We start from the raw sequence: 26,080 nt of genomic DNA, 5'->3' as shown, positions 1-26,080 counted from the left end.
AGTGAGGGTAAGGGTGAAGAAGGAAGAACAGGTTTATATAAAGAGGAAAAGAAAAATTTACCAAAAAAAAAGGAAAAGAATTTGGGAGAGGGGACGATGAAGAGCCACACGGTCCAATGTCTCTCTTAGAAATTGCCACATGACACTAGTAAATTTTCTTAAAAAAGAAGAGACATTATCACGTGACGCCATTCGAGGTACCACGTGCAATAATGTATTGTACTCACATACCCGCATGTACAAAACTATACCATTTCAGAAAACAAATTTTAAATATTTTTTGGTAATTTAGTTTTTCCCACTTCGACAAAAACTCCGCAAATGAAAGTCATATTTTATAAGTAAAAAAGTGCAATGAAAATATTTGACGTATTTTAAGAACTGGAACCAAATGTCATTTTGTCTACGAACATATTTGCAACTTCTGTCGACAGTAAAGAATTTTTCATTTTTCTATCTCGAAAACTATGACAAATACAATACTACGTTATGTAGGTGCTGATGTGTCTATCATAATTAAATCATATACTCTTCAAAATTGGTGTTCTTGCTCTCTTTCAAGCGCTAGAAGCATTTAGTGAATGAATTTCTTAATTTATACCGGAAAGAGCAGTGATATTGTTGAGAGCATGTATCCATAAGCCATACACAGCCGACAGCCTCATCTTCGATTCAAAATTTGTTGAGCAATTTTATATAAAAAGGAAGATTTTGCTCCAATACATGACTAAAGAGATATTGTACAAAATGAATAGAATTCCTGACACGCTCACCGCAAGATTCAATAGAACTGTATAGCCTCCATGGAGAAAGAAAACTTATGCCAAGACATGAAATCTGAACTTCCATATCAAATATGCATGAAGCAAGTAGAAGCAAAACAAAGCCACTGTTGGGAGGGCTTGAAAGATAACAGTCTCCACATTCTCCTACTGCTATTGCCAGCACTAGCTCAAAGAGTCAGTTGGTAACAAACCCAAACTGAGCATTCCAGTACGGGTACCACCATCTCTACAATAGTTAGTAATACAGAGTATACACACCAAGCCTCACTAGCAAGACAGATCAACCAGCTGCAACATTTTGGAAATAAAATAGAAAACTATCAAATCACAAACTTTTTTAGTACATAAATCACTGATTTAAAGGCTTATAAAAGGCTTATAGAATGGAAAATTTATAAAATAATAGATCACCTCATACCATATTCTGATCAAGGTCCTTCAAATTGTACTTTTTCTTGGCTAAATGTTCGGAGACGTTCAATCAGATCCTTTCTCAATGATTCGGGAATCTGTGATATGAAAGCTTCCTTGGCATCTCCTATTAACAACTTCCTGCGTTGCATGTAGAGCACATCCAAGCCAAAGATTATATAACCAGTAAGAGTCAAATAACAATCACCGTAGTCCATATATTAAGAAATGTTTGAGGAAATTTTCAGTACATATTTGTTAAATTATTAAAGAAATAACACTACGGACCCAAAAAAAAAAAACAAAAAAACACTATTAAGAAACCATTTATAAAACTCAAACAAGGATTTCAGCAATTCTTGGATTCTTCTTCCTCCTTCCATTTTTGAGAATTGAGACTAAATATCCCATTAGTATACAGCACTGTGATTGGAAAAGCTGGGTTGTCAAGGCAAAGCCACATTATAAATCATTACTGCACAAAGATGAGCATAAATGGACATGCAATCATTAAAAAAAAAAAAAAAAGGAAAAAGAATGACAAACCTCTGCCCACATACTCATATAGGTACAACCAAACTAAGCTAAATACACAACGTTACGGTCAAGGCCTTGGACATATCATGTCGGAACCATTCTTTTTTACCTGTTTGTTTCGACAAGTATAAACAAAGCACATGACATGCACAATTGCACATAGACATGAGCATGCAAACAGCCTCCAGAGCTAACAGTCTAAAACGTTCAGCGGTTGAGAATGTCCTGCCACTGAATAATATTGGCCCACTATTTTTATGCAAATTGACGCTCAAACCCAATCTTCAATATTCAAAATCACTCAACTACCAAAGATGCCAAATTCCCAACAGTATCATTGTAAGCCTCACCCCCCACCCCACCCCTTGAAATACAAAAAATTGATTCAAAAATAAATGCCAAATGGTGATCTCTTACCATTTCCTCTACACTTTTTCATAACTCAATAACAAAATAGAAGCCCTGACTACTATAGATGAAATCATCGATAAGTTTCCTACACCATTGTCTCCTCTAACATCTAATGGTGAATCACACTTCTCTAAAGTTTCATCTGGTATGCATAAGCTTGATTTTAGAACCCTACAGCCCTTCAGCTAGCATCTATTGATAGGAATTAAACTCCTATTGATCAAGAGGGAGTAATTTGTATATGTATGAAAATAGAAACTATTACAGCGATAAAACTACAGAGAAATTCTCCTAGCCCTTTCTACAAGTGTAGAAACCAAACGTAAATTCTGCATAACCCCCTCAAAAGCCAAAACCCCTTGCTATAAAGCAACCAACTAACAAACAAATTCCACTCTCTCTCTCTCCGGAACGCACCCACCCAAAACAGACTCCTGCCACGTCATTCACTCTTTCTTATTGGTCCTCCTTTGATAAACCAGAATTGGGCTTGGACTCATCAGATATTGCTCGAGTCTCATTCCTATCATCTATAGTCATAGTTTGAAATCAAACTCTTTCATACTTAACAAGTAATAATGAACATGAAAATATTCACAGAATTGTGCTACAGCCACGTTTGTATATAAAATCAATGGGTTCAATGCTTAAAGCGATGTAGAATATCATCAAACTTACCTTGTTTGATCTCCACTTGCTAAATTTCCAGCTTCTTGAGCACGTAACCTCTTTCTAGAACGCATGAAGTCATAGACCATATCTGTCCAGCCACACGACTTCAAAGTTGACTTTGCTTCTTTCCCAAGACTGAGTTATATTTCGAAAACATAGTATCAGAATCAGGCATATGAAATTTTTAGAAAGAAAACAGCATCAGAAATTCAGAATCAGACACATAGTGAATATTTTAGCAAGTAGAGGTGTCGAACTGATTGTCAAAGGAAATAAGTACATAAATGTGAACAAGTGTGTATACAATTTTGGGCATGAAAAAAGAAGGTAACAAGCATGATTTAAGCACAGCATGAATCAACAAGACTAAAATATCCTGAAAAGATATATCATCAACATATTTTAACATGTGAGGTATTGAAAGGAAGAAATAAATAAATAATGAAATGACGGAAATAAAAGTTATTGTGGAGCATCCACTAACATTATTGATTGCACAATGTTTCCTTCAGATGGGAATGGCTAAGTGACTGGGATGCCAAAAGACATGTATCCGATTCTTGTATCCCCTTCCCCACCAATAAGGTTATCGAAACAATAAAAACAACAAATATCAAAGCCTCAACAGAATTAAGACTTTAACAAAACAATGTCAAACATTAACTAACTTTGACAGTCCAAACCCCAGCTACCAAAGTCTGAATCTCAGCAATAAAAAACACATTCAAAAGTATGAGACAAAACATATCAATGTATACCAGGAAAAAAAAATGCATGCTAAGGCATCAGTAAAAAAAAATCTTTATTTAACATATTATTAAACTAAAATTAGTAAGAAAAATTTTTTTAAAAAAAAAAAAAGATGAGTTTCATTATGTCATACTCGTCCTTCATTTCTTGAACTCTTGCTCGAGACTGACCATCTTGGGCAAGCAAAATGCATGGAACCTCCCGTATCTTTCTCTTATTTCCCAATAATTTAGGTTGGCTGTTGATGCCATTGCTTTCTTGCTTAAAGTTGTCAGGCCCTCTACCTGTTATTACCCTGCTTCTATCAGTATCTTCCGGAGGATCTGATTTCACAGAATGCATATCAACTGTCTGAATATCAGAGTATCCATTTGTTAACGATGACTCCTTTCTTTTTGAGTTGTCAGCAACGGCAACTTTAGTTTTGTGAAAGCCATTCTCAGTGGGTAATGATGAAGGTTCTTTCTTACCATTTTCCAAAGAAACTGAGTCTTTAACATACCCATTTATTGCTAAGGACTGATTCTTAGAAATATCAACTTTCCCATTGACACTTGCAGGAGCAGGAATTCTTTTGGAAGTAGAACTTCCATTAATATCAAACTTCACTCGTGAACTCGAAGGCACTTTACCAATCTTAGATACACACGGCATATCCTTCCAAGCAGATTGCTCAGAATTTGATTTTGCATGCACTGTTTTCGGGGGTACATCAACCTTTGGGCATTCAGATGCCTCACTCCCATTGGAATGATGAGGCTTTACACCATTTGAAGCACGAGAATTACCATTTGGAACTGGCCTTTGGTTAGTTCGAGAGAAAAAAAGAATATAAACCTTTTCTGACAAAACTTCTTGCAAGGTTGCAACTGTCACACAAGAATCATCACAGCAATACCACCTGCCCATTGCATCCTGTGAACAGAATAGGAAATTAGATTCTGGCATATTTGGGAATGAATGTATTGGCTATAGTTTGTGTACAGATGAACTATAAATTCACAAACCTTTATATAAGAATAATAGTGACCAGATTCGGGGGAGTAGCCTGAATGCACAATAGTACCAAAGAGCTTATATTCTGGTTGTGGATCCTACATCAACATGACTGTTAGAAAGGAAGGAAGCTAGATAAAATATTAGAATGGGGGGAAAAAAGACTAGAGAAATATGGGTCATGTAGCACCAGTCTTACAAAAGGTCAGCCTAGATTGGAAAAATACTGAAACTTTGTTGGCATTCACCAAGAAATTTATGCTTTTTATTGTTAGTGGTTCATCGATATACAGTGTTAGCCTCTATGAAGTTTCACCAATTAGTTTGAAGTCCCAACCTAGACACTCTTTTTACAATTAAATATCACCTAAAGTATGTATGAGCATGTATATTTAATGGATAATGGATAGTTCATGTTCTATATTTGGCGGTCAAGTGCATCAAAGAGGTCAATATATATATATATATATATATATATATATATATAGCCCAGTTCTTAAACATTTCAAGCAATTTCACCTTGTATTTTATTCCATAATTTGAATATTAAATGGGATTAAACAGAGAAAATCAAAGTTGATTAAGATCAAAGGATATTTAGAATTTTTCATGGGTCCCAGACCTCTATCATTAATGCTTTCCATACTTCTCATGGATTACAAACTGCTGTATATTGCAAAATTAATCTTTTACTATGACTCTTGACAGGTTTACTCATACAAGAGTGCTTTTCAATACGTCCAAATGTTTGTCTATGATTACCAACCACAAGCCATAACGGTGATACTATCCCACAGAAGATGTAACGCGAGATTTCTTCTTCAAACCTGATCATTCTGCTCCAATATAGCAAGCCACCACAAAGCTTAATAGCAATACAACAATTTTCTACACAATACCCAAGATGTACAACTAGAGTATCTACTAACTCTTCTTAACTCAACGTGCTTTGACAACAATCCAAGTCATGATTACAGGATTCTATTCAAAACCCCTTAAGAGGATTATACTCCTTATTACATCAGATTGCTAAAGGAAACCCTATATTCATAGCAAACAACATAGACAGACTTATAAAGCAAACACCAATAGCACCTAAAGATGTTGAGGAAACTGATGGAACTGGATGAAAAATAGGTAACAAACCTTTATTACAAAAGAACACTCTGATCAGTATCAATGAAATACAGAGCAGATATCAAGAATGATAGAAAAGTAGGATTCTCTCTCTATCTCTCCTGGTATTCAAGAGACCTGATTCTCTCCCTCCCAATTTCTCTCAAGAACCAAAAGCTAATTCCAATTTTCCCTTTATTCCTAGTTATACCTTATAAACCTTCTCTTCCTTCCCATTCTGTAAAAGGTTTTCCTAACTAGCACTCCAGCAATCATATTACAACTGACTAACTACCTCTTCAGTTATTACAGCTGTTTCCCTCATCCCACTCCTAACAATACTCCTCCCCTGAAACATTCACCTTGTCTAACAGGTTTTCCATGTCTACACAAGTTGTCCATGTCTAACAGCAAAAGAACAAAGGCAGGGTCCCTAGAATTCTAGCTCAGAATTTCAGCATTGACTGGACAACCAACCCTCAACATCATATAATATCCAGAAGGGTCAAATACGAAACCCTTGGGGACTATACTAATATCCAACAGGTGTATCAATACACTTGTATATATCTTGTCTTCTAATATGAGGTCCATAATCAAATTCCGATAGATAGAATACAATATGCTTAAATTCAGAGCATGTGATTGTCTAAAAAGATGATGTGTAACTACTGTAACCATAACAGCATGACCAGCTTTGGACCTTTCCATAGATTGGATGGAATCAGTATTTATCACAATTTCATTTTATCTGCCAGCCAGTAAATCAGCCTCATATACCAATTTTGCAAGGCACACGAACCTAAAAGCAAAACTAATTGCCATCTATATAACTATAGATTGCCCCAGTTGATAATGTAAATAGTCTCTAGATTCATTGTATTAGTAATGTTTCGATTCACTGTATAAGCTCACCAAATCATGTATTAAAAGAAATTAGGGTATCTAGTATTTTTGTAATTATTGTTTTTCACATGTATAATTCAGTCTCTGCTGTGTAGCCTAATACACAGGTTTCACTAAATGTCCCTTCTTTCCTCTTATCCCAACATGATATCTAGGAGCCTGATGAGAAGCAACCCTTATCCTTGCCTACCTAGTGGATCCATTGCCCATTGGTGAACATTTTTTTTCCCCAAAAATAACATTTCAACTCCATTTTCCTGTGATTTGTCCTCCTTCCGGCACCCGAACAACTTCTCCATCATCATTCCATGTTACAGTCACCATCAGCTGCCAACCAATGTCCTTTCTGACCAGTGACCCCTTGATCTGCTTCATCTCGGGCAACCAGGTCGAACCCCAACGGTCCCACCTCCATCTGCAACGTCACGTGCTCCAACGTGCCAATGATGTCTTTCTGCTCCTTGACCATGCGCTGCAGCTCCTAGCTGCATATGGCAGCGAATCCGGCTGTCTTTCTGGCCACAACTTGTCTGTGTTGTGCTCAACACCTTGTTCTCTACCCAAATCTGCTACCATATCCTGGTTTCAGTCACTAATCGAAGGTCTCTCGCTCTCGGCAGTGCCTTTCCGATCTCAGTTCAGCCCTCTTCTCCATTGCCCATGGCTGGATTCAGCCCCTCTTAATGCCTCTTTTCTACCCTTTTAGAACTGGATCAAAAATTGGTTGAACAATGATCTTTATTACAGAAAAAAACTCTCAACAGCTAGGAAGTACGGACACGCTAAAAAACAAGGAGTGTTGTGTCCGACACGATGTCCGACATGCAGACAACATTCCCGACACGTTGACCATTTCGACATGCGAATTTGACGGTGTCGGACACGGTCAAATGGCATTTTCGAAAAATATATATATATATATATATTTTTTAAATATATTTTAAAAAAATTAAAAAATATTAATAAAATTAAAATTTAAAAAAAAAAATAGCATTTAATAAAAACTAAACCCTAAACATTTCTAACTTATCTCTCATTCTTTTTCACGCGATCTACGCTTAGCTCTGCCATCACTTCTCACTGCCTTCGTGGTCTGTGGTGCTTCATGCTCATTGCTTCTTCTTCATCTGCCGTCGTTCGCTTTGCTCTTCCTGCTTGATAAGAGAGAGCAAACTTCACCTTCGCAAAATAGTCCACACGGTTCCTCGAGCTGCCACCACCACCTTCGCAAAATTGCCCACACGGTTCCTCGAGCTGCCACCACCACCTTGCCCCGAACATGACTTCTTCTCTTTTCAAAGTCCTTCTCTTTCTCTCTCTCTAAAATAATAGAATTTCTGTCTCTAAAATCCAAGTCTCTTCTTCTTGCATGGTTGCCACCCCTGAGACTTGACAACCCTCATCTTCCCTTTTGGCTCTCTCCCTTTATGTGTCCGTCAAACCAAACAAAGGAATCGAACTCGGGCAGAGATAAACACTGGAAGGCCAAAAAGTTTTAATTTTTGTTATCAAAGGGAAAAGGGTTGGTGTGTCGTTGACCGTTAGATCAAACGAGGACCCCATAAATTCGGTTCAATCAACGGATGGCAAATTTTCGATGAGAGAGGAAAATGTATTCCCAGAAAAACACACAACTTCTTCTCTCTTTTAATAAGTATTGTGTGAGTTTATTCTTAAATAACTTTCATTTGATGCAAAAAGACTAAACTTCATTACTACAGTGGAATGATCTGGTGTCTTTATTTTATTTTATTTTTTGTCATATTTTAAGAGTTTGTCTAATTGAATGGTTTATTGAATCTTATGGAAATGATTTATTTTCTTTGAATTTTTTTGGTTAAATTGATGAGTATTATTAGTTTAATTTCATTTTTTTGTTAAATACTTAGAATATTGAATATTAAATGAAATATACACTATATAAATTAAAAATATTATTTAATATTAAAACGGGTCCCAACGTGTCGAAATCTATATTTTTTTAGAATTGAAGTGTCGGAGTGTCATATCATGTCATGTCACGTGTCGTGTTGGTGCTACATAGCTGATTAGTATCAATGAGATACAGAACAAAGAACGAGAATGATACAAAAGTAGGATTCTCTCTATCTCTCCAGACTCCAAGTATTTGAGAAACCTGGTTCTTTCAATTCCAATTTCTCTCAACAACCAAAAACTAAATGCAGTCTTCCATCAATTTCTAGTTATACCCTACAAACCCCCTTTTAACTAACAGTCCAGCTGTCATATTACAACTAAAAGCTTCTTCCAACTAAATATTCAGTTATTACAGCTGTTTCCCTTATCAACCACCTAACAGAAACCAATCTCACGCAATAATAAAGTATGAAACCACAATGTACCCAAAGGTATTTCCCATTTGACCTCAAAATGCAACGCCAATCCTATATGGTATCAAAAATTGTTTTTATTTTTCATCTCCCAAGAACAAAAAGAGCACAATCATCTCATTTGATAGGCTTCTGTACAAGCTAACCATCATGCATACATTAAAAACAAATAACAGTGGGCTGCCAAGCCAACCATTGTGCATTTTTAATCTTGTTCCATTTCTTCGGTTTGGTTGTAATTTTCTCTTTCTTTAGTTTTCTTGTGGGGGATATCTTATCCTCCTCACTTTGTACCTCTCTTCTTTCTTAATATTTTTTCTTATTAATAAATAATAATAATAGTAAATTTGAGTGACAGGAAACTCTAGAATCAATCATGAGTGCTTATCAAAAAACAATTTAGCATCAAATGTAAGGGTGCGCCTCCATGCCCAAAATCAAACACAAACACAAACTTTTGCAGTAACTAATTCAAAATGAACACCAAACATACCTGGCTTGCTTTGGCCATGAAGCTAGAGAGCACCAAAACCTCTTCAAATGCAACAGCCTTATCAATCTTGACACCCAATATGCCCTCAAATCTCTAAAATCCAAAATTCAGCAGCACACAATCATTCCAAAAAACCGGAGTCGCCACTAATCCAATCAACCAACACAAAGAACAAGAAACATAACCAACCTTGAGTTGTATAACAAGTACATTAGGTGCTTGGAGTATGGACATCTGCTTCTTAGCCGGCACCAATTTCTTACAACTGAACAACACCCGCAAGTTCATGCTTTCAATAAAACCCATGCATACCCAAAAACAAATATTTTAAAACACTTAAAGCAAAAAGGAGAAGAACACACTCACTTATCACACTTGTACTTATTGTTGCCATCTAAAACCTCAGGCTGAAAAAACTTTTGCATGGAGTCTCTAAGCGAGTTACTATGGAAAACGTCAAGACTAATATCCATTATCTCATCAACCTTATTGGACTCATATCCACAACACAGACACTTCACCTGACTCTGCAAGGCTCCACCGAAAATCTCCTTCACCACGGTACTGCCACCGGCAGCACCAGAGGCAGAGGTGCCGATGGCAGTATCTTTCCGGCGGAGCTTCTTGAGGCGGAGGCAGGTGTTGTGGCAGGCGTCGATGACGTAACGGAGGAACTCGTGCGCGTCCTCCTGGCGACCGCAGCGGAAGTGCTCGGCGAAGATTCGGAGGCAGCTCTGGATCTTGGAAGGAGCGTCGTGAGGGAGATCGACACGGAGGGAGCGCGCAATTTGCTTCTCCAGTATGCAGAAGGGGCAAGATGAAGCAGAAGAATCACCTGAAAGAGGAAAAAGGAATAGGTTAGGGCACGAAAAGAAGAAAATTAAGGAAAACGAAGGAAAATAGAGGGAAATAAGAGAGTAAGGGTTTTACAGAGAGAGGAGTGTTGAAAACGGAGGCAGAAATTGGCGAGAGGGGGAGTGTAGGTGAGGCACTGGAGAACGCTATTGAGGTAGCACGAGTTCCCCAGGTTTCGGAGCCCTAACGGAGGACCGGTTTTGCGCTTCTGACTCAGGAGACTCGGCTGCCAAGTCATCTGCAGGGCCATCAACGACCACCGCAAACCGCTTCCTTCGTTGCATTGGACGGCGCCGCCGTCGAAGGGGAGCTCAACAACCCTGACCACCGCCGCCACCGCAATCGCATCGCGCGCGCTCGCTCTCCCTGAGGCTCTTTTTTTTTCAGTTTTTTCCCTCTCTGTTCCTCTCTAAGTGTTTTTTTCCCCCCTTCTAGCACCTTCTAATCTCCCCCTGAGATAAAAAAAAAAAAAAAAAAAAAAGAGGAATACGAGTAAGTGGCAAAATGGTGAACAAGAAAGAATGTAAAATTTTTAATTTTTTTTGTTTTTCAAAGCTAGTTCTACGTAGATAATTTTTGGGGAAGGTTTTTTCTAATTTTTCATTCTTTTCATTTTTTTGCGTTTCATGATTTATGAAAATAGAGAATATTATCATTTATAATGATAGATTCTTTCATGTTTCATTTTTATAAAAAAAATCTGAGTCATCAATGATTTTTAATGATAAATCAAGTTTTCCATTTTAATTAAAATTTATGAATTGTTATTAATGCTAATCAATATTCTTTTAGGCCCTAATTTAAACGTTTGGTGGATAGGATAGGATAAGGGTAGGATATGATATAAGACTAATAAGCTTATATCATGTCATGTATTTGATGAGCATCTGATTAGCAGCAATCTGATAAGATTATTTAAAAGGAGAAAGGAAAAAGAAAAAACAAAATAGAATACAATAAATACAAATATATTGGATAATGTGGGGATATATTGAGTAGTGTAGGTAGGGGTGTAAATGGGTCAGGCTAGCCCAGCCCAGCCCAGCCTACAACCTGGCTTACATTAAGCCCAGCCTAGCCCGACCTTTCAGAAAAGTAGAGTAGGCTTAGGCTTATAAAATAGATTTTATAACAAATAGGCCATAGGCCAATTTTGTCAAGCCCGGCCTACAGCCTTGTAGGCTGGCCTATTTAATTTATTAAAATAAAATAATAAAATAATATTTATTTTATGTGGCAAAGTACTAATACCAACTCTAATTTTTATCTGCACCGCCGCTTCTCACTCTCGCTTCGTCTTTTACTTTTTGTTGGTTTTATTTTATCAAAGGAAAACTTGTCTAATGTCTCCAAATTTTACATGTTGTTGCAGCTTAATACCATGGAGCAATGGGTACCTTGTTGGATTATAATGTTACTAACGAAGATCTTTCAATAATACACTTCTTTCCCTTGTCTTGACGGTGGTTTAAAGATTTTTAGATGAATGACATTCTCTTGTAGACTTTATTTCAGCATCCAATAATTGTATTTTTCTTATTTTCCTCATTTCTTTGACTCTATTCCTCTATTATATACATTCTAGAACTGGGGTATTATGTTGACTCTTTCTTGTTTGTCATTTTTTTTCTTATGAGAAGTACTAGTGCATGCATGAATGAAACTTTTTTTGCTCTATACAATTATTATTTTTGCTTAGTATCTACAGTTGTAGGCCTACAAGGCTTGTAGGCCATGTCAGGCTTTCTTATTTTTAAAAATGGGCTAGACTTGGCCTACAAATAAAGCCTTTAATAGGCCAGTAGGCCAGATATGCTGAATTTTTTTTTACGTAGGCTTGGGCCATGAAGGCCAAAGCCCAGCTCATTTACGCCCCTAAGTGTAGGGATATATTGAGTATCTAATATTGGTATCTTATCATGTTGAATCCTAATCCATCTATTCTCATAGGATAAGAAATCATGTATTAGATAGGATAAAATGAGACAATAAGATAAGCTAATCATATCTTATTGACCCACCAAACAAGAGATAAAAATAGAATATGATAAGTTATCCTATCATATCTTCTTTATCAGGTGCTCTAAACAGGTCCTAACGAATGAATGAGATGGTATTGTTAAAATAAGATATGAGGAAATCAATTTTCACTTGGAGCTAATGGAGCTCTGTTTTTTTGTTTTTTTTTTTGGTATGCTAATAATGGAGCTCTTTTAAGTAGACAGCATAATGTTAAAAAAAATTGAATTTAATTTCTATTATTAAATTCTTATTAAATAAATTCATTTTTAAAGAGTGAACTTTGATGGATAATTACAATATCTCCTCCCTAAATAATATTTATCAAAGGACAAAACTGTGGACGAAAATGAACATGAGGGTGTGTGAGTGAAAGAAGCAACCCCACCACCCCTGCCAAGTACCAATCGCTAAAAAAGTAACAGCCCTAACTCATACAACCTGTATTGTATACTTAAACTGCCTTCATGTGGCCTTAAAGCCTTCAAAAGCCTGTGACGAGGACTTTGGAAGGACTAGTTGGTTGTTTTCCCCTCTTCCATGCTATTCCTTATCCTTTCTTCAATTTATGTGCATCTGGCTGTGGCTTTGTTTGTAGGGAACTTGTGGTTTTCTCATACATATTTGTGCTTCAAGAGGGGGGGGGGGGGGGGGGGACAGGCCCCAAAATAGCTCTCTGGATTAACTGGCATATATTAGAGGGCCCATATCTTATTCATTGCTTGTTGTTTGTTGTTTGATGATCCTTAACATGTTTTAGCTTTTTTTTCCTTTGCAGTCTTGTTCACAAATTCCCCAACACCAAGAGAGAGAGAGAGAGATTCATCATGGAGTGCAATAAATCTGCCTTAAGTCTAAATATGTACATGGAAAATTAATAACCTTGTTAATATACTTGAAAAACTGTAAAATTGCCTAATCCATGATATACTTGAATATAATGCTAGCATGTTATCAGGAGTTATAATCGGTAAAATATATAGGCCAAAAAAGGTCAAACAGTGATACCAAAATACAGCTATGCTTCAAATACACGACATATAAGATGAAACATTCGGTTCTTTTGAGCAAACACCCAATCACTGTCTTCCCCTACAACTATATAACGGACTAGTAAGAACCAACGAGATAAAAATACAATCAAAGCAGCCAGATCGAAAAGATTACACTTGTGCAAAGATTCCCTACACTGAACCAATATGTCTCAGAATACCGAATACTATTAAAATACATTTTAAATAAACAAAATAATTCTACAAGGTTTCATCTGTGTAACAAAATACAGTATAAAGTATAAACCCCTGGCTACCTACCCATGGTCCAATTATACTAAATGCTGGATGCCTGGGCTTTGAATCCTGATCATTCAACTAAAAATAGTAATCCACTAAGAATGAAACTGGTAATTGCTTCAAACAAATTATCATTGTGAATGACTTCATATTCCTCAAAAATTAAATGCCATGGCCAAGCACCTCTATTTGAATGTGGATAAAGTTTGTATATTTCATCTGCACATACTACATTTGATCAGCACATTACTTTCCCCGATCTATAATCAGTTGAAACTGTTTATAAGATTGAAGAAACTCCATGATCCTTGCTTATACTTCTATCTACTACATAAACATTTGATGTCCTCTCGCTACATTGTGAGAACTGTGTTGTTATCTACTATATGTTCTCATCAACTTCTGAATGGAGCAAAGACGACTGGAACAAATAAAAAATATAGTGTTAGGAACCCAGAAATAGATTCTGGGTAGACACAAGAAAAACAGAGAAAGAAAAAGGAAAAGAATACTTTTGTAGTGTTTATTGAATTACAAAACAGAGAGCTATGGAGAGAATTTTCCTTCCAAGGGTTTCCCCTTCACAAAGGATTTACCTTTCTGGACAACAGAGCTAACGCTCAGTTCCCAAATGCTAACAAATCAGAATGGCCCCCCTTCTACACTCTTCTCTTATTTATTCTAATTCCCTTCCTCTGACCACTTTAACCGCCCAAACATAACAATTCTAGCACTCTACAAGAGGAAGCAAAATTGTGGGAAGAAAAATGACATATTCATATGCATACCTTGAGTAACTCAAAGACTGCTACTATCTACTTGTTAAAGGCTGAGACTGTTGCCTTTCGGAAGATTCGTCATGCTCAGAAGCATCTGTGGTGTCTCGAGAAGCTTCTTTTTTCAACTTGTAATTATTATATGCTGCTACCCCTGCAATGGCTGAACGAATATTTACAATAATGGTTAAAAGCTGTTCTTTTTTCTTAAGTCGCGTATTACAAAATTCATAGTTGCTTCATATCCAAGCTTTTTATAATTTTTAATTTCTTATACAGTACAATTTAACTTTTAATTTGGGAACAGCCTTCTTGCTTCTCTAAATAATATTCCGTTAGAAATCAATCATATCACCTACTTTTAATCAGCTCAACAAACTTCTTGTGTCCACACTCCAAATTAATAGATCAGTGAATATAAATCCAACTAAACTAACCACAAGAAAAGGGGATAAAAAAGGGAGAAATTTTTGTACTTGGATAACATACTACTTGTTAGCGTCCAACTATATTAGAAAACTGACTATTAATTGATCTTAGATTTGCTCATAACAATTACCAAAGTGAAGGCCTACATTTATCTGCTGGGTTTATAAAACTTATATATGCATACAGGCTTCTGGGTAGCACCCAATACTGGGCTATTAATTGTCCTGGACTGTGGAATATATGTAGAAGTACACTGGCATTCGCAGGAAATGAAAATTTCTCAGCTTTATATCTAATGAGAAAGGAAAATTTAGAACATGTTCAATTCAAATACTTACCAATTCCATAACCAAACAAATTGATGATGGTTAACTTTGTATCAGCAAACAGAACAGCTGACAGTAAGACAACCACCCAATCCTTGACAACTCCAGCAACACGAATGGTTAAAGCACTTGTATGTGAAATCACAAGGAAAACTGATAAGTTCAGAGCAAAAGTACAAAGACAGTTGAGGATAAGCAAAACAGGTGGGAAGTTCCATAGTCCATGTTCTTCCATCCTTGGTTTCTCTAGAAATATCCATGGAAGGAATAAACAAAGTGCACTGCAGAAGAATCCAAAATTGTTTTCACAGACATTAATTTACAGTACACAAATTATTTAAAAACTTGCATAACAGTAGGTAAATTTATGAAAAGAAACACTTGCCTGCAGGGACTAACATAATACATCACCGACACAGGGCTCAACTTAAGACCTTTCCTCTTAACAAAAATCTCCATGAAGATAAGTCTTAGAGCTTCACCAACGACACCTCCCATTTGGTAAACTACTCCAATCCAGTTTATATTTATCTCTCCATAAGAAGCAACTAGAACACCAAAACTAATCAGCGACATGATTAAAAGCATTCTGCAGCTCATTACCTCAAGTCCTGCAGCTACTCCAAGCACAAAAACGGCTACAGGCACTGTAATTGAGATTTGAAGAACCAGAGATATTATGCAATTATTTGCCATATTGGAGGAAAAGTAATTTGTACAAATACACAATTACCATATAATGTACAACTACCAAGTTGATCAATCAACAGATCTGATTGCTTTAAATGTCTTAACATACACATTTAGCAATTATACTTTCATTCGGTAGATAACATAAATGGATGAGGATACCTAACTGAACACTAAAACTTACTGATTGCCTTCAGCATTTGTGCAAATGCAACAGAAATATACAGGTAGGCAGTATTTCCCAGCCAAAGAGTCATTGCAAACATGGCCCCAATTGGCACTACTGAAGTAGCATATCTGAAATAATTAAGATATAATTACAATGGGAATTTGGAGACATCGTAAGTATTTAATGAAATCAACTATTAAGGCACATAGCCTTGAAGCTAATAAAACATTCAACAAGCCCATTCTTACAAAACTAAAGCATGTAAAGGAAGACACTTGATGAGCACTATTGTTAGTTTTCAAATCAAAAAATGATAATGGAACATCTAGACATTGAAGTTCACTTGGAGAACCGCCACCAAATAAATGGCTTGAATCCTTGTCTGGAAAGAGCAACCCTACAAACTAAAGGTGTCGCTATCCATTTTAAATTAGTTAACTGGAAATCAAAGTGTCATACTAATGTGACACCTTGGAAAAATAATCTTTAAGAGGGTAATCCAAAATTACCATTATTTATCCCAAGTACCTTGGTGACACATGTTACACAGAGAGTGGGTTTCATCAAGAAACTTTGAGAAATGAGATTGAAGGGCTCAAAGAGCTAGGAGGAAGCTACTGTTGTGTATTATTTAACTGTTTCATGATCGTTCACTGTCAATGAAGCCAACAAACTATGAAATGTTGGTTTGACACTGACCAAGCAGGATTCAGCAGCAAAACAGAATTATGAAGGAAAGAGAACAAGGACAATCAAAACCAAGTTTTGATCCTTACATTGCTCTACGCTAGATATTCATTACTTATTTTCTACAGATCATCAGATTATACCTCTTAAAAGGATATATCTTCAATGATTTGGTTTCTTCCTAGATTCCATTTCTTAAGTGGATAATATATCCAAGCTAAAAGGCATACAGCCTATACTGAAATTTTTAGCTAATATTTTTTCTCAATCAGCAAATGTCTTATGATCCCACTTCTAAAATCTCAGTCACCAACAACCAGAGAAAGTATGACAAAACCAAAAAAAAAATCCATACATAAAACCTTATAAATCAGCTAAAATCTACAGAAAGCTTCTTTATTTTACTCACATTTCAGGAGTCATTCCCTCCTCAACCTTCATAACCTGCAAGAAACAGATCAATAATCCGCATTGCATAACAGTAACTGATTAAATAACAAATTACGCCAAACACAAACACGTACCTTTAGAATTTTGGTTAATACAAAACACACAACAGAGGAGAAGACCATATGAAGTAGAGTCAACCCCAAAGGATAAGGGAAGTTAATCTCCTTAGAGGACAAAACCCACTGCAAGTAACAAATTGAAAAAAGGAAAAAATATGAATCTCAGCTACATAACAACACAGTTTTTACGCAGCTTCTCCTTGATTCATTCCCCATATCAAGCACCCAAGAATGAAGCATAATCTAGGATAAAACATTTTAAGACAGCAAAACATTAAAAGACCAACATCAAAATCCAAACAAGAAGCTGACGCAAGGTACTCTGATATTACCAGTTTGCCACCACCATTCCACCAAAGAGACACACCATGCAAAATTCAGGAAAATATATATAACAAAAAAAAATTCTTAATTTCTTCAATTCTCTTACACTCAACCCAATTTCAATTTCAGTACCAGACAAAGATAAAACATTTCCGTTACAATTGAAAAAAATGGCTCAACAACCACTCGCAACACACAAATCCCTGATCCACACACGCCTCAAACTCAACTTAAACTCCAACTACGCAGATTAATTAAACGAATAGAATAAAAACAAAATTAAAAAATATAAATACGAATAATAAAAAACAAAGTACAAACAACCAAACAGAACATCGAATCCTAGTTTCGAAATCAGCATAGAACTATTTTCCCACATTTTCCCGGGAAACAAACAGAGCATTAAAGAGTTCGAAGTAGTGATTGGCCGTAACCTTGTTGAAGAAGATTTGGCCACTAGAGAGTGCAATGTAGAGAAGAAGATAAGCGTAGGTCCGAAAACCCTCCTTCTTCGGATCCGCCATTGTTGCAAAAGCTTCTTTCTTCACTGACTTTTTGCGCTTTTCAAATCTGCATCTGAAACCCGATTCTCAAAAACGGGTCGGGTTCGGACTATCCAACGCCCGGGAAGATGAGGATAGATTGGAAGAAGTATACGGATTGCGGATCCTGCGATGAGGACTGAGGAGAGGATACGTAGATTTGGCTCAAAGTTCGAATTTGTATTGTCACGTAAAGTAAACAACAAAATTCATAAACAATATATAAATAACGATTTTTATTAATGTCATGTTAAAGGAGATAGTTATCCCATGTCATAGAGACAAATTAGTAGGCTTCATCACTTGAAAAAAAAAAAAAAAAAAAAAAAAAAGGTGACACAGTTATCGAAAGGTGTGTAAGAAAGAAAACTTATATCAAGTGACATAAGAATAGTTTTTCTCTATAAATAAAGGGATTAACTTAAAGGGGGCGTTTGGTACGCGGAATTTTGAGGGATTTTCGGAAAACTGAATTTTTTTAATTTTACATTTTCAGATATTATCGTAAACTGAATGCAAAAATCATATTTTTAAAAATCGAGATTCCCGGACAAATAAAAATTTCTCCTGTACCAAACTCCCCCTGAGAGATAATTTTATCTTATAAAAGTTTGGCACATGTGAAATCATACGAATTGAAAAGACATAAAAAGAAAATATGTCTCGTATACTTGTGTATATATATAAATAATTTTATTTTCTATAACACGAAAAATAATAATTCCATAAAATAAATAAGGAATATGTTATTTTTTTTTTTTTTCATGTCTATCTTCTCTATCAGTTTGAATAACTTATCACAAAAATTAATAGGGAGGATCTTTTGATTATAATAAATAATATGGAAAAAGTTTTAACTTGATTAATGTTTGGATTTTCTTTAGGCCAAATTAAAGATTTCCTTTTTAATTTTTTGTATTTTGGGTGTGAGAGTTTATGACACGTGTTGTTAATTTATTTTTCCTTTGTAAAAAAATGGCAAAATATTGATATACAGATTCAGTTTTAGGTTTTGTTTCCTTTGTTATTGCTTCCCTCATTTAACGCAGGTGTATAATTAATATGGTAATTATTTGTAGTTATTAGTATTCTTATCTCATTAGGATTTGAATTCATCCCTATTAATATTGTAATCTCTTGTACATACTCCATGCTTTCTTTCTTTTTTGAAATATTCCAATCGGTTCATTGCTTCGCAACTAATCTGATTCGGGGCGAATTCAGAATTAAGGCTTTAAACCTCTCCCAAAAGTGATATTGAGGAGATTCGAACACATACTCTTACCCCTACCTGCTTAGCTCTCATGTGCCAACTGAGCTACCACCATTCGGTAAAAGAACAAAAATAATGGGAGAAATTAATACATTTATAAATAGGAGAAATAGTAAAACAATATTTAATAATGGGAGAAATAAATTGACATATAATTTATTTTAAGACACAGTGGAATAAACAACTTGTTTTAGGACATAATAGAATAAAATTACCAATATTGTAGAGAGACAGACTCATAATCTCCTACTCCAATGCTCTACACGGCCCTTTTGAATTTTTTTCTCTATACTTATTTATGTATTTATTTATTTATTTTTATTTTCCTCTTTTATTTCTTTTTCTTTTTCCTTAATATTTTCTTGCTTTTTATTTGGGTTCATTAATGTTGATATTGGTATTATTACTGCTTATTAAAAAAAAAAACGTAACACCTCAAGTTTAACAGAGTTCAAATGATTATGCAAATAGCATCATTCATATCATTCCCAGCCATTTAGCTCATGCAAAATTCTCCAAACTATCTTAAGCGGATACAAATTTCTAATGGCCACAAAAACATCCACATATGGAAAAGTTCATCCACGAGAAACTAATTATAAAGCATCAGAAGGGTCTGACAAGTATGAGGAAACTAGATGTAGATTTCATTTGACATTGAGTAGTTTGGTATCTCTTAAAATTATTGATGGTGAAAATAAAATTTTAAGAATGATTTTTTTGTATAATTTTTCATACAATGCTAATGCTCATCCTTAAATTTTGGCCTTGGTGTTTCAATGTTCACTTTCTATGCATCTGGCAGGTATGAAATTGAAGCTTGCTTAAGAAAAGGGAAGATCCTCTATCACTACCTCTTGTACAACCCTTCATAGTTGCATTTCCTTCTTCAAAGAAACGTATTATAATGCAACTCAAATTAATCATAGGATAAAAATTACATTTAACCACTATAAAGCAGATAATCACAAACTCTTGCACAATCTGTTTGCTGCACAATGATTTCTTGTACACCTGCTAAGTTATCCAATGAAAGCATTCTACTCAACTATATTCTCCATGAGCTTCTTTCAACAAGTATTCTTGGTTCTGCCATGAGTTTGTGTCTCTTTAATCTACAACATAACTGCTTCCAAAAGTAGTAGGTCACTGAATTCCAGGCTAATATAGTAGGATACTAAAGCTGCTACTTTTATTGGGTACATAAATTGCAGAAGAGAAGATCACACAAATCTAGTTTTCCACATCCCCTATGGTGCCAAAAGGCTATTTTTCGGTATGCAATTCTCAGGTCCTTCCCAAAGTGAGCCTAAGAGAATAGACCTTGCTACATCTCAAGTTCTAAGAACATTTAATGATTTTTTTGCAAATTATATAATTTTTCTTTCACCTCAGAAGCATTAACCTAAATGGAGTAAGTTCAATTGCATTTATAAGAACTTACCAATAAATTCTTAAAAAATGGGTCATCTTTTTCGGCAGATTGTCATCCCATCTCCAATAGGTACCTAAGACTCTCCAAAAAGTGTTAAAAGATTACAAATCATCTTCAAAGAATATCTCTAAAACTGTATTAGAAATCAGAAAAATTGGTAGAAACCTACCATACTGATGCTTACACGCTTGTCTTCCATTAACTGTTGATTAAAATTTCTAATGCTGATAGTTTTAGAGTCATTTACCTGCACATAGGACATTAAAAGTCAAGTTTGTTCAACTGGAAATAAAAGAAAACGTGGAAGAATTTATTCACCAATGGGTCAGCAACTTTTCCATGCCAAAGGACATTATCAATTACAATAAGACCTCCAACCCTCACCTGCAACAACAAATTATTCAGTGCATCAGCATAACAATTCATAGGAAAACCAATAAGGAAGTTTAAGAAAAATCTTAGAATTAAGTGCGCATAAGAGGCTCTGAAACCATTTTATTATGTTCTTACCAGTTGTAATAGCAGTTCAAAATACTTCTCAGTCATCTTTTTCTCGGCATCAATAAATGCAAAATCATAGCTGCACGAAAAGGAAATATTTCTTAGATTCTATTTTACTACTTCTTTCTCTGACAATGTTCACATCATATAGACTGGATCCTTAGCTAACATTAACTCTCAAAAGATACCACTTAAATGCAGAAGAGCTCCTAATCACTACAGCAGAATGGGAAATATCAAACCATATCATTGTGATGTTGAGAATCCATATACCTTCCTGCTTCACCATTCAGAATTAAAGATTCTAGGGAATCCGCTGCAAGTCCAAGTTTTACATCCACCTAGAGTCAGTTACATTAAAACATCATAAAATCCAAGCACCACATAATATAATATAAAAAGGTCCACATATTCCATAGAGAAAAAACAGAAATTTGGCACCTTTTCAAATCAAAAAGTATAAGAGTAGCATATACCTTATGTGAAACACCAGCTAGCTGATAATACTTCTTGGCAACATCAAGAGATTTGGCATCTCTTTCACAGGCAACTAAACGACCTGATTCTGGCAGGACTAATGCTATGGCTAATGATGAGTAACCCTGGGTCAAATTAACAATATAATACCTCATTAGTTAATGGAAGAGAACCCTCTTAAGAAAATCTGGCATTGCAATAGAAAGAAACCTATAAATTGCAGAGCAATGTTCACAAAAATAAAATAATAGGTCATCAAAAACTCAAAATAGATTCATTACTTCAAATTCTCCCACCCTTGATATTTTTCAAAACTTGTCATTTTAGGAGAAAAGGAAAAGGCAGAGTTCTGATTATCAAAGCAATTTAACAAGGAACATAATGTGATCAGAAAGAGGAAACTTAAACCTACCCACCAAAGACTGAGGAAAAAAAAAAAAACTACTCTCTCGACAGTACGAAATGGACACTTGTAAAGTTCATTCAAACTTTTTAGCCATTTGCATTAATGTAGACGACAGTTTATACTGCCAGTAATTATGATTTATATGCAATTTACATATGAGCTCCGCTTAACTGAGATGGTACTGGTACATCAGATTATTTAATTTTATGTTCATCATGAATCCTCAGAAACTTATTTTAAAAATAACAACTTTCTCCCATGAAATCTTCCTATATTATCATTAATATTCAGATCCAAATTTTAATGCTAAAACACGGTAAATCCAAAACGTATATTACAAACATAAAAAATAATTTGAGTTTCATCCAAAATTTAAAATTATGGAGACTTTGAGAAGCATATAGAAGATAATATACCAAGGAAGACTAATACACATGCAGTGCCACATGGGTTACATGAATGTTTAGATCAAATATCTGTTTTTCAGAAACTGAATTGTGTTTTTTATTTTCCGAGTAAGACAATTTATAAAATAAAAGAAAGCCACAATCTGCTGATATGCCATCAGATACAACATATATTTCATACCCATGAATAATTGAACATAACCGCTAATATCGTAAGGTTAATATAAAACATGTCCAGCATTTAAATTATTTTATCATTAAACAACCAATTCTCAACCATGTGTAGTATGAGATATTAAATGATATCATCTATTATGTAACATAAAGAAACCTAGTGTATACTGTTTAAAAATGAAATACATACGGTATAAACACCAACTTCAATACACCGTTCTGCTCCAAGAATCTGCACAAGCATTGCAAGCAGTTGTGCCTGATCAGGAGACACCTATAAAGAAGACAATGCATTGTCAACATTTTACTTCATGGTAGGCTAGTGGGATTACAATGTGAAACATGTCAGACAAGATAGAAGGAAAGTGAGACTGCTATTCATTCTTTATAGCACAATTCTTTATTTCATGTCAAATTTCACAATTTCAAACTTGACCCCGGGCAATACATCAACACACTAGAACTAAGAAGTTAATTAACAATCAAAGACCAGTATCTGCCCATATACAAGAAGCCCCTTGTTCTTTAACCAAAACTATCAAAAGATGATTAATATCAACGAATATACCAGAACCTGAAGCTTATATAAATTAACTCTTGGACTAGGCAAGTAACTAACTAAACATTTTTATGAGATTGCTGATCTTTCAAGGAACATTCTATGCATACTCATAATAACAAGTGGACCAATATGTTCAGGACCAAGTTCACCGGTTCAGAATAACTGTTTCCTGGTTACAGTAGTTTTCAAAGTCAACCAGTTAGAAGAAAATATTAATTATGTATAGAATCAACAGAAACCAAAAATATGAATAATAAGTATGATTATGCTACCTCACTGACATAAAACCAAAAGTGTAGTAGAAACTCATGCTTGCACAGTGGAGACATAATGTATAAACACAAACTCAAAATTAACAATTCTATTAGTTCACTGTGTAAGTGAATTTGCTCAAGAATGGACTGATTGGAGACACCTGCATCTGACTTCCTCGCAAAGAGGCCGTCTCCTTTCGCAGTTGCCTTAGAATCTGAAATGCAACCACTTAACCATAAGTATAAAGGGAAACTTAACAAACCCAGTTGCATATTTAAAAAAGAAAAAAAAAAAAAAAAATGTTTTTCATGTTCAACAATCAATGGGGCAAAAGGGTTTTAGAATCTGCAATGGAACCACTTAACAATAAGTATAAAGGGCAACTTAACAAACCCAGTTGATATCATATTAAAAAAAAATAAAAATAAAAATCTGTTTTTCATGTTCAACAACCAATGAGGCAAAAGGGACTTAGAATCTGCAATGCAACCACTTAACAATAAGTATAAAGGGCAACTTAACAAACCCAGTTGATATCATATTAAAAAAAAACAGAATCTCTTTTTCATGTTCAACCATCAATGTGGCAAGAGGGTCTTAAAATCTGCAATGCAACCACTTAACGATAAGTATAAAGGGCAACTTAACAACCAGTTGATATCATGTTAAAATTAAAATAAAAAAAAAGAATCTCTTTTTCATGTTCAACCATCAATGGGGCAAAAGGGTCTTAGAATCTGCAATGCAACCACTTAACAATGAGTATAAAGGGAAAATTAACAAACCCAATTGATATCAGATACAAAAATTTAAAAAAAAAAAAAAAAAATCTCATTTTCATGTTCGACAATCAATGAGGCAAAAGGGTGTGTTCCTCACCTCTGGTTCTCTAACATTTTTGAGGACATAATCGTACAAGCGGGGAGTGAGACTAACAACTTGCTTATTACCATAGTTTTCATCACTGGCAACAACAAACTCGCTTATGGAGCAGCTTCTGACAAGCCGTTTCCACTTGCAGCTGCATTTCCTGGCTCTATTGGTGATAGCCCAAGTTGCAGAAAACGAATGAAAGCTTGCAAATACTCTCGCAGGTCTCAGTTGAGAAGCTACAGTTTCTTGGGGCAACATTGACCCGTGATGAAGCACCACGTTGATGTTACTGCTTCCCATAACCATATACCATACAATACAAACGTGTATCACAACAACCTATCTTCTTCGTACCTCACTACCTCTCTTTATTTTCCTTTTCAAATACGCTTTTGTTTTTTTATTCCCTTTGAGGCAATTCTACAAACGGTTGGCATTGGACTTGAACAGAAGAAGATGCACACACATAACGGTAAGGTTCAAGGCGAGTAATATATCAAGATTTGTGTTTATATAGTTTCTTATATGGTATGACTTTTGTTCACTACATTTGATAACATAATTTCTTTAATTGTTATTTTATTATTAAATTAAAGTACACCTAAAATATATGGGTTTTGTATCTATAATTTAACATGACCACAACAACTTTCCTACACACACAACATTTTGTGGGACCCACAATTTTTGAAACCAAAAAAAAAAAAAAAAAACTCTAGCACGCAAAACGAATCTCTATAACATAACACAATCACTTTTACTACAACATAACTCTTATTAAACCCAAAATATATAGTGATATTTTATGATGCACGGACACTAACACGGGACACGACACGACACGCCGACACGTTAATTCTAAAAAATGGCATATTTCAACAAGTTGGGACACATTTTGATATTAAATAATATTTTTAATATATATAATATAATTTATATTTAATAGATATAACAGTCCATAATAAGTTATATTACCAATCAAATATTCAAATTTCATAACATAAATATAAACAAAAATAATTTTTCGTATCTTGTTAATTTTTCATGTCAAATTTCATAACAGAAAAAAATTAATTTGTAAATAATTTTTTCATTTGTAGTTAATAAAATAAAATTAAGAGTAAAAAAAAACGTGTCCGAGCGTGTCCCAGCATTGACCACATGTCGGAAAAAGTTGACTGCGTGTCGGAAAAACGTGTTGGAACGTGTCGAAGAGTTGACCACGTGTCCCAAAATATTGACTGCGTGTCAGACACGTGTCCGAACGTGTCGGAGCATGTCCGTGTCGGGAGAGGAAATGTTATCCTTTTTTAGGGTACTCCGGGGAACAGATCCAGTGAAGACGGGGTGGGGCCTGTAGCTCAGAGAATTAGAGCACGTGGCTACGAACCACGGTGTCGGGGATTCGGATCCCTCCTCACCCACGCACAATTTCAAAAACAAAGCGTGTCCTAGCTTTGTAGGTGATATTCATGGGTTATATTACTTTCTAGCTCGCTATAATTTTGTTTAATTTTTAAATAATTAACTATAGGCTAAATGTTTTAACAGAGTTTTTATATTTCGAAGAAGAAAAATTGAAGTACGTTTTTACTTTTGAGTGATTAATGACTATTTAGACTCTGTTAGTGATGTTTATTCTTATATGCGTGTCATTTTATATTACTCTTA

At 35.1% G+C, this 26,080-nt stretch overlaps 3 protein-coding genes across 4 annotated transcripts; all 3 read right to left on the bottom strand.

Moving 5' to 3' along the window:
• Positions 1-305: 305 nt before the first annotated feature.
• On the bottom strand, positions 306-10,700 carry LOC133294028 (ubiquitin carboxyl-terminal hydrolase 25). The gene is made up of 9 exons (XM_061492674.1): positions 10,359-10,700; positions 9,795-10,263; positions 9,618-9,693; positions 9,429-9,521; positions 4,574-4,660; positions 3,700-4,481; positions 2,823-2,951; positions 1,204-1,337; positions 306-1,073 (listed from the first exon to the last, which is right to left on the bottom strand). The coding sequence occupies exons 1-8, from the start codon at positions 10,531-10,533 to the stop codon at positions 1,214-1,216; spliced, it is 1,935 nt and encodes a 644-aa protein (XP_061348658.1). The 5' UTR covers positions 10,534-10,700; the 3' UTR covers positions 306-1,073; positions 1,204-1,213.
• Positions 10,701-13,399: 2,699 nt separating this feature from the next.
• LOC133294032 (probable sugar phosphate/phosphate translocator At3g14410) lies at positions 13,400-18,172 on the bottom strand. The gene is made up of 8 exons (XM_061492680.1): positions 17,939-18,172; positions 17,196-17,303; positions 17,081-17,115; positions 16,000-16,112; positions 15,511-15,772; positions 15,138-15,406; positions 14,383-14,533; positions 13,400-14,015 (listed from the first exon to the last, which is right to left on the bottom strand). Exons 1-7 carry the CDS (start codon positions 18,026-18,028, stop codon positions 14,406-14,408), a joined length of 1,005 nt encoding a protein of 334 aa, XP_061348664.1. The 5' UTR covers positions 18,029-18,172; the 3' UTR covers positions 13,400-14,015; positions 14,383-14,405.
• A 2,006-nt stretch (positions 18,173-20,178) lies between these two features.
• On the bottom strand, positions 20,179-24,874 carry LOC133294031 (uncharacterized). Of its 2 annotated transcripts, none has more exons than XM_061492678.1 (10): positions 24,416-24,874; positions 23,697-23,750; positions 22,910-22,993; positions 21,732-21,857; positions 21,529-21,596; positions 21,265-21,334; positions 21,073-21,138; positions 20,924-21,001; positions 20,764-20,827; positions 20,179-20,445 (listed from the first exon to the last, which is right to left on the bottom strand). In XM_061492678.1, exons 1-9 carry the CDS (start codon positions 24,713-24,715, stop codon positions 20,786-20,788), a joined length of 888 nt encoding a protein of 295 aa, XP_061348662.1. In that variant the 5' UTR covers positions 24,716-24,874; the 3' UTR covers positions 20,179-20,445; positions 20,764-20,785. The 2 variants fall into 2 exon arrangements, with proteins under 2 accessions (XP_061348662.1, XP_061348663.1); XM_061492679.1 differs by having other exon boundaries at positions 20,179-20,434.
• Positions 24,875-26,080: the final 1,206 nt, after the last annotated feature.

The sequence above is a fragment of the Gastrolobium bilobum genome, unplaced genomic scaffold (assembly GCF_033153095.1).
Source record: "Gastrolobium bilobum isolate Gb01-03AN ecotype WA unplaced genomic scaffold, APGP_CSIRO_Gbil_v1 utg142824, whole genome shotgun sequence".
Lineage (NCBI taxonomy): Eukaryota > Viridiplantae > Streptophyta > Magnoliopsida > Fabales > Fabaceae > Gastrolobium > Gastrolobium bilobum.
The sequence above is the reverse complement of the archived record's forward strand: the minus strand, read 5'-3'. Positions and strand labels throughout refer to the sequence as shown.

Coding starts and splice junctions, on each gene's coding strand:
- LOC133294031 (XM_061492678.1), bottom strand. CDS start 24,715: ATGGTTATGGGAAGCAGTAACATCAACGTGGTGCTTCATCACGGGTCA. Junction 22,994..23,696: donor TGCGAGGAAGTCAGATGCAG/GTGTCTCCAATC, acceptor TCTTCTTTATAG/GTGTCTCCTGATCAGGCACA. Junction 21,002..21,072: donor GAAAAGTTGCTGACCCATTG/GTGAATAAATTC, acceptor TCCTATGTGCAG/GTAAATGACTCTAAAACTAT.
- LOC133294032 (XM_061492680.1), bottom strand. CDS start 18,028: ATGGCGGATCCGAAGAAGGAGGGTTTTCGGACCTACGCTTATCTTCTT. Junction 16,113..17,080: donor GAGGGAATGACTCCTGAAAT/GTGAGTAAAATA, acceptor TAATTATTTCAG/ATATGCTACTTCAGTAGTGC. Junction 15,407..15,510: donor TATTATGTTAGTCCCTGCAG/GCAAGTGTTTCT, acceptor ATTCTTCTGCAG/TGCACTTTGTTTATTCCTTC.
- LOC133294028 (XM_061492674.1), bottom strand. CDS start 10,533: ATGGCCCTGCAGATGACTTGGCAGCCGAGTCTCCTGAGTCAGAAGCGC. Junction 10,264..10,358: donor TTTTCAACACTCCTCTCTCT/GTAAAACCCTTA, acceptor TTCCTCTTTCAG/GTGATTCTTCTGCTTCATCT. Junction 4,661..9,428: donor TCATGGCCAAAGCAAGCCAG/GTATGTTTGGTG, acceptor ATGTTGATGTAG/GATCCACAACCAGAATATAA.